Source organism: Vigna unguiculata, chromosome 4 (genome assembly GCF_004118075.2).
Source record: "Vigna unguiculata cultivar IT97K-499-35 chromosome 4, ASM411807v1, whole genome shotgun sequence".
NCBI lineage: Eukaryota > Viridiplantae > Streptophyta > Magnoliopsida > Fabales > Fabaceae > Vigna > Vigna unguiculata.
This window is the reverse complement of record NC_040282.1, coordinates 22695882-22703977: the sequence shown is the minus strand read 5'-3', so window position 1 is coordinate 22703977 and position 8096 is coordinate 22695882. Positions and strand designations below refer to the sequence as shown.

The 8096-nt window shown below is 27.6% G+C and overlaps 1 protein-coding gene and 1 long non-coding RNA gene across 5 annotated transcripts; both read right to left on the bottom strand.

Annotated features, from left to right (window-relative positions):
• Window positions 1-1214: 1214 nt before the first annotated feature.
• On the bottom strand, window positions 1215-2838 carry LOC114182631. 2 transcript variants are annotated; one of them, XR_003604150.1, is made up of 5 exons: window positions 2657-2838; window positions 2235-2346; window positions 1963-2152; window positions 1577-1661; window positions 1215-1410 (listed from the first exon to the last, which is right to left on the bottom strand). It is a non-coding gene; the product is annotated as an uncharacterized LOC114182631 (long non-coding RNA). The 2 variants fall into 2 exon arrangements; XR_003604149.1 differs by having other exon boundaries at window positions 2052-2152; window positions 2657-2835.
• Window positions 2839-2897: 59 nt separating this feature from the next.
• Window positions 2898-5799, bottom strand: LOC114182554. Of its 3 annotated transcripts, XR_003604118.1 has the most exons (8): window positions 5658-5798; window positions 5440-5539; window positions 4892-4998; window positions 4389-4475; window positions 3740-4039; window positions 3363-3501; window positions 3110-3289; window positions 2898-2979 (listed from the first exon to the last, which is right to left on the bottom strand). XR_003604118.1 is itself a non-coding variant. In XM_028069444.1 (5 exons), exons 3-5 carry the CDS (start codon window positions 4976-4978, stop codon window positions 3890-3892), a joined length of 324 nt encoding a protein of 107 aa, XP_027925245.1. In that variant the 5' UTR covers window positions 4979-4998; window positions 5440-5539; window positions 5658-5797; the 3' UTR covers window positions 3849-3889. The 3 variants fall into 3 exon arrangements, 1 of the variants encoding a protein (XP_027925245.1); XR_003604119.1 differs by lacking the exon at window positions 4389-4475 and having other exon boundaries at window positions 5658-5799; XM_028069444.1 differs by lacking the exons at window positions 2898-2979; window positions 3110-3289; window positions 3363-3501 and having other exon boundaries at window positions 3849-4039; window positions 5658-5797.
• Window positions 5800-8096: the final 2297 nt, after the last annotated feature.

Genomic DNA, 8096 nt, shown 5'->3' with positions numbered 1-8096 from the left:
ATATCTAACTGTAACTCATTAATTCAAAAAGTATATAATTTTTGTTATCATATTTTACAACTACATACTATGATACTTAAGAGAAAATATAGTCTTATGCAAATTTCTATACCCTAAACAAGAGAAAATATAATAAAACTAAAAAAATGGTTTTCATAAAAAGAACACAAGTTGTCAAATCATTCAGGTGTATTGTAATTATAATGATCCTAAAATTATTACAAGATTTGGATGATATAAGCATATTGATATGTCTCCTTACATATTAAGGGATAAATTAAAAATAATATTTTATTAATTTTTTTTCAAATTACATTAACAATTCATCAGCTATAGCCATCTCTCTTACTAGAAATGAAGAGTAATGTATTTAAGAATTAAAAAAGTGAATTAGTATAAACAAAGAACAGAAACAATATAATGATTTTAAGGAAAATACAAAAAAAATGTATAGTTTTAAACATATTATAAAATGATATTATGCTATGTGATATTATTTTACTATATCATATTATTTTTAAGAAATTCTTGCAATTTATGCTTCAAAACACAAGTCATAAGACTTTATAATTTTTAATACATTAACTTTTTTAGTTTAGAAGGTATTATTTTGTTCTTATAACTTACGTTGTTAATTAAAAGCTAAAATCTCACAATTTAATGTGACAGATATTTTACAAAACTCAAGTTCTAAGTTCATTATTTTGACTATGATATAAATTGAAGATGCTAAAAAAGTATTAAATATAATTTATTCATGAACTTTTATCTCCTGGAGAAAGTCAACGTACACTTTATTATTACAAAAATAAAACAATTTAATCGTTAAAATAACGAAATCACTATTCAATTAACACTTGGTAAGATAATGATAGTTACAAAAATATTCTATTATGATATTATAATAACATAGAACTCTATTTAAAATAACTTAAAAATTATATAAAAAGAAAGAAAATAAAGAGACTATGTGAATAGGTATAAAATGTTGAATATAGAAATCAAACTCACCTTTAAAATTTGTAAATAATAACCCTTGTGATAAATAGAACTATTTATTATAAACAACTTTCCCAACTAATTCCCCATATATATATATATATATATATATATATATATATATATATATATATATAATATGATAGATTGTATGGTTAAGAAAAAATCATATAGCAAGATATTAAGGTAAAAGATGTAACAACAAGATACAACTTTATAATTCACTACAACAAATACAACAAGTTCATATTCTTTTTCAAGTTTTAGCATTATCATCAACTTTTTCCCAATCGTACTACATGATTTTATATCACAATAATGCTTTCATTTATACAAAGAACACAAAAAATGGGGAAACCTACTCAACTCTCAATCAAAAATGGTCGAGCATAGAAAGATGTCCACCAATACCTACAAAACACTTTCCACGATGTTAATCATATCCACATATTCAGAACAAATAAAATATAAATCAAGCTACAATACGCTAGCAACACACTTTAACACAATATTATTAGATAAATTTACATAAGTCTCATAAATACAACACCAATACTCCATGAGTGAAAGGACTTACCTATATGAATCTACCTCACACAATGCATTTTGGCCAACAGTTATGCTAGTACTCTTAACCCTTGTGGCTTTTGAGTCTTTTAGCCCTGAAACAATGGTAGCATTGTTATTACTTGCACATGTGGAGCATCAATTATAGACAGAAAACTACAATACCATTGACACATGTAATGAACTAAAATATAACATCTAAACAGAGCATTAAAAATTGCATATCAAGGTTATTAGAAAATATCACATTATCAATCGGCAAGTATCTTAAATGCTATCTAAGGATCCAATTTCAAATTCATAATACTTCTTAATTGATAGATAAAATGGTTGTTAGGATGATAACTTTTCTCTAACATATTCAACAGACTTAAGCTAGCTTTGGTAACTATTTACCATCATCTTTATTGTCAAAATACAAAGAATGCAAGCTTTCCAATGCCATGTACAACATCCAAAACCACAAAAGCAATCCACTTATTCACCTTTGAGTGAATATACTTATCAACCTCTTCCTTCTTCTCAGGACCATAGACAAACCATTTTTCTTCTGATGAAGAAGCGGTTTCATCTTGCATTTTCACATCTGCATATTGCTTTCTTTTAGAAAACTTCCTAGAGCCCAAATCACAATAGTAATATCATTTCAAATGAATTTTGAGAGTTACCTTGCAAAAGAATATTGCTTTCATCGTTATAACTTTTCAACTTCCAAAACACCTTTCCATCGTTGTCCACAAAACTCAGGCTTTATTCTCATGGCATCAGAACCACATTTCTCTATAATATTAGAAAAACAATGATAACCATTACGATAACCAAAATATTAAATTCTTACAAGATATAAAACAGCATGTACCCAAACTTTCCATTTAAGAGCATTAATTTATTTGTGAATCCAATTCCAAGTCTAGATGATTTGAAAAAAAAAATGCTTTGTCCAAACAATCAATTTTCCATAAGAAAATGGTCAATTAAACCAAATGGAATTAAAAACCTTATAGGATGTCGCATAACTGAATGTATTGGTATTATGTGAAAACATTAGACATCATAAGATAATGATTAATTCACGAACATCATATCATACCTTTTGGAAGTGCACCTCATCATGAGCTTGAACTACTTCACTTTTTAGCTTTGCAAGTAGAGCATTATGCTTCTCCATTTGATGTGGAGTCACCTTTAGCATAATACCGTTAATCGTCTCAAACTGCAATTTCTTCCTAAGACCCTTTTCCTATAAATAGATGCATACAAAATTACAATACAATATAAGAGCAAGAACATCCAGATACAAAGAACGTAAACCTTGCTTGCTATTACCTTGTCACAGCTCAGCAACCTTGGATTTGCTTCTTTCACATCTTCTGCATGTTTTGCATTTTGATCTTCAATACACACCTCAATTTTCTGTACACGTTAAGAACATTTCCAACCACTTCAAAACAAGATTATGAGACAACATGGAAAGAAAAGGATTGAAAAAGTGGTAAAACAATAAACAAAAGCAAAATGCACCAAAAGCTATATTCTTATATACTTGACACTCTTCTTAGTCAGTGCCCAAAGCTCATCACAAAGAAAATTCAGCAAAGTGAAAGTGAGCTTCCTAGACAAATCCAAGTTGTGATATCCACTTGTGATAATCAGATTCAGCTATTAATCTTTCAGTGCTTTCAACCATGAATTACTTCCGTCACTAGCAGTCAAGGATGGACACCTAAACCAAAGTCATACAAAATAATTATCACCGCCCAAACTGTAAACAAACAAATCGATCAAGAATAACTCACTCATTTTCTGAATCATTAATATCAGGGTCAACATTCTAATTTGAAATTGAGCCACCAAGTTGTTTTGTCCTCGACGTAAATTTGCTTACGTATCAATTCTCGTACATGGCTTCAACCTCTCATTCTTCAAATCAAGAGCCTGATTAAGTTTATACACAGGTAAATGTGAAAAAGGACTTATAAAGCAATTATGAATGGCTGCAAAATAAGTCGGTATATACAAGTATATATGTAACAAATTCACCATTATATCTGGAGTGCATAATTTAATGTTACACAAAATATATCACCCTTATATCTGCACCGCAGACAACGATTTCCTTCAGCCTCAGTTCTAACAATATTTTATTGTGACAAAAATCATGGTTGCTATCTACCTTTGTTTCCTTTTCAGCGACTTTGCTACAAGTTCTGGTGTCGTCATTTGCGTTCCCTTTTTCCTCATTTGGAACTTCTTGACAAATTTACGCTTTTTGTAGCTCTTCCTTTGCCAGCACTATCACCATTCTTTGCATTAGATATTTCCTTTAATTCTTCACGCGCCGTCTTCTCAGATATTTTGGTAGAATTCCTCTGGTGTTTACAGGGTCAAGCTGTAAAGGGTCAAGCTGTAAACTACTGTTTCTTTGTGAAGAGTTTTCCTTCTCCACTTCCCCCGAGAGAAATACTACAAGGTCCTGAAAAAAGAACAAAAAAACATCAACGAAACTCATCAGAGCATAAGAAGCTGTGATTCATGTGTACATGTAAAGTACGCATATAAAATCTAGTAAAAATATTTGAATACATAATCCAATTTAAAATATTAATGCATCACAGGTATGAAAAGTTAATCTATACCATACAGTTAACAGGGATGTCAAGATTAGATGTAGGTAAAACAATTTCAACTATTCATGCATATGCATACAGCAAAAATTAACTCCTCTCACTGGATGCACCACACGCATATAAACCCTATGCACCAATGAGTGAAACGTATATGCTAATAACTAACACAAATTAACCCAACAAAAGGTATGGTACCTTCTCCGACGCAATTGGTTTCATGGGTGAAGCACCTTTGCAAGCTAGAACTTCATCAAAACTTGAACTACTAACATGTTCATGCTCCTGACATCATTACAAAGCATGAATTTGCATTCATAGGAGCTTCTTCGATCAGAAACATTAAATTAAGTAACTATATATAGTATGAATATAATATGAATGGTTGCGACATGTCAGTATAACTTTAATGTATCAGAAGGGTATATCAGTCATGGTAAAAAACATTCAATTAAATGACCAAACTGCAAAATCATCTAAAATTTGATAACATTCAATTAAATGACCAACTGCAATATCACTCATGCATGATATTAATAGAAATAATTAGTTCCAATTTGGTAACATCACTGTATATATCATTAAAGCAATTTGTTCGATTATGGTTATTCATCAGTGAACTATTAAATGCAACAATGAATTGCAATTAATAAAAGAAAAAAAAAGAAACATAACATGTTGTTAACATGGCGAAATCATACCTTTCCAAACACTCCCCAAAACTCTCCGCATTCCCCAAAACTCTCCGCATTCCCGACATGTTTTGGCGAAACCATATTCCTTGACATTACGATATAAGAAACGAGTACTGTATTCATCACAGGAAAACCATCATTAAAGAAAACATATACATATATACAAGTACTGTATTTTATACTCTCTGATTCTGTCATTTGTACCATGGATATCTCAGCTGACATTTGGAACATTTCACATTTACAAAAACAATAGCAGTTTAAAAAATTTCAAGTTTTTTCTTGCATGCAAGTTTGTCAAAAATTCCATCGCTTTCCAACTATAGTTGAAACATACAAAAAACACCAGGAGGTTTTTCTGTACTAGGGCACACGTATCCAACATGATAAACAATTTTAAACAGATAAAGTATCTCATGAGGATACCAGTGACCTGGTACAAGACAAACAAAAATATGCATAATGTGACCAAGTAAGCATTCAGACTGATTGGAAGAAACTATTAAGAGTCTTTATAAATGAACGATGAAATAAGAGTCGAAACAGAAAAATACCTCTGTAGAAAGTCCTTTGAACCAACAAAAGCGTGATAGAATTTCATTCCAGTGAAAATAAGCGATGAAGTGAATCATTCCTTCACAGTTTTCTTCACAGCTGGAAGGAAAGGTAAAATAAAATAAATGATAGACATTGTTGGAAAGTTCTAAGAGGGAAATGAATATAACGAAGGAAGGAAAAAATACAGAAAAGAAGAGCATCATTAACAACATACTTTTTTATGCAGATGCAAGACAGCCAAACATATTCATAACACTTCCAAGACTACACACGCCGCAAATGAGTGTGTCTTTTTTCTTCTCTGTAGTTAGGTTTAGGTTAGAATTTGTTTTTTTCTCTTATGAGTTAGGGCTTTTAAAGACGGTAACCTCTACCCTCTCCTCTTTATGTTGGACCACGTGTGACTGACTTGCACTACACCATTGTTTGTTAGTTCACAAACTTTTAATCTATTCATTAATTATTTTATTTCTACTCTTTTTAAATTATCCTTACTATTCTTTTTTTTTTCTTCTAAAACTATTGAAACATACAATAAATTAAAATTATGTTAAGTATTTATGAAAATTTATTAAATTAAATGAAAAGTACATATCTATTTATTTAAAAAAACAATTCAATTTTATCAAATTTAATATATTTATGTTATGCGATGACCATTTATTTATATATATATATATATATATATATATATATATATATATATATTATATATATATATATATAAGAAGTATTGTACTTTTTCATATGTTAACTCCTAAATAACTTTTTTTTGGAGTTTCATCATTTCACACATTTCATTTGGTGTTTTGTTCGAAATAACGTTAATGCTTTTTCTAATTTATGCAAATGCTACCCCAATTAATACCTCATTATCTATCTTATTTTCAAAATGTAAGCATACATTTCTATTATTATATTTATCATTTTATTATAATTTTATTATTATTAGAATTAGAATTACTAATACTATTATTTTATTAGCAGCAATATTATTATTATTTATTACATTTATAATTTTAATTAATATTATTAGATTGATAATAATATTATTATTATTATTATTATTATTTATTGGTATTATTATTTTTATCATTATAATTATTATTAGTAATATAATTTTGATACAAACATAATTAGTATTAATAATATTATTATTATATTTATTATTATTATTAACACTATTATTATTATATTATTTTAATTAATAATACTATCAGTATTATAATATTGTTATTCTTACTAATAATAATAATAATAAGTTTTTATATTATTATTATTAGTATCGATATTATTTTTATTATTAGTATTTTTTATTATTAACAATATTATTATTTTTACAATTAGTAGTAATATTATTGTTATTATTAGTATTATTGTTATTATTATTAATAATAATAATACTATTATGATTTTATTATTATTAGTATATTATTTTTTTAGTATATTATTTTAAATTATTATTATTAATATCAATATTATTACTATTTTAATTAATAATAGTATTATTATATTTATTGTTATCATACTTCTTATTATTACATTTACTATTTTTATTTTATTGATAATATTACTGTAATTATTACTATTATTAATATTCTTATAATTATTAATACTATTAGTATTAAATATTAATAGTATTACTATTATTATTACAGTTGGACCACGTGTGATTGACGTGCACTACATCAACAGTCTCTCGTCCGTTTCTTTAATATCATTAAATAAAATTTCGGATTGACCAGTATTCCACCAATTAATAAATCAAGATTCCAGACTTTTCTTAAACGTGAAAAAGATACACCAAGACAAAAAGACTATAGATGTAAGATATAGAAGGGGAATGCTTCTTTTTTTTTTCATTTTTCGTCTTTAATGAACTTAAACTTCATCTCTTTCGTCAACTCTATATGATAAATAACTTTTCTATCAAGTATAAGTTTCATTACAAGTTATAGAGCTTCTAGATAAATCTAGATTGTATTTTATCATTTTTTTTGACTTAAACTTCGGAAGTTAGCCTTTGCCTTCTTTAATTGAGAAAAAAGAATACATAAATCGAATAAGAAATCGAAAGAATTCACAGTCAATTCCAATCCAATGAAGAAAAAAATATTGTTTCGAAAGGATATTAATTTCTAAGATTTGAAGAAAAAAAGGATTCTTTTTTGAAATACACCAAGGAGCACTTCGAGTTATGACTATAATATTCAAATTTCGAAATCAAAAAATGTCCAATCTATAAAAATAAAAATTGAAATATTTTGAAGAAAATAGTTTTTTTTTTCAAAATATTTCAATCGGTACACTAAATAAATAGGACAATTCTGAAACTTTTTGTGCAATTTTATTTCTAGTTAAGTCCAATTTTCATCAATAAAGAAGCGGTACACTTAAAAAAAAAGATAATTCGCCAGCTCTATTTGCAATTTCTGGTGGAGTCAAATTATCTTCAATACGAGTCAGGGAATAAACCCCTGTTCTATTGTTTCCATATAAACGATACTCTCATAAGTAAGAGTACGAGTCAAAATACTTCGTTCTTGAACTCTTGTTATTATTCTGATAGATTTAATCTCGTTCATAGGGTATTTGAGAATAATACGACGATTTTTTCCAGGAAATCCCCAACGAAGAAAACATACTTCTTCTT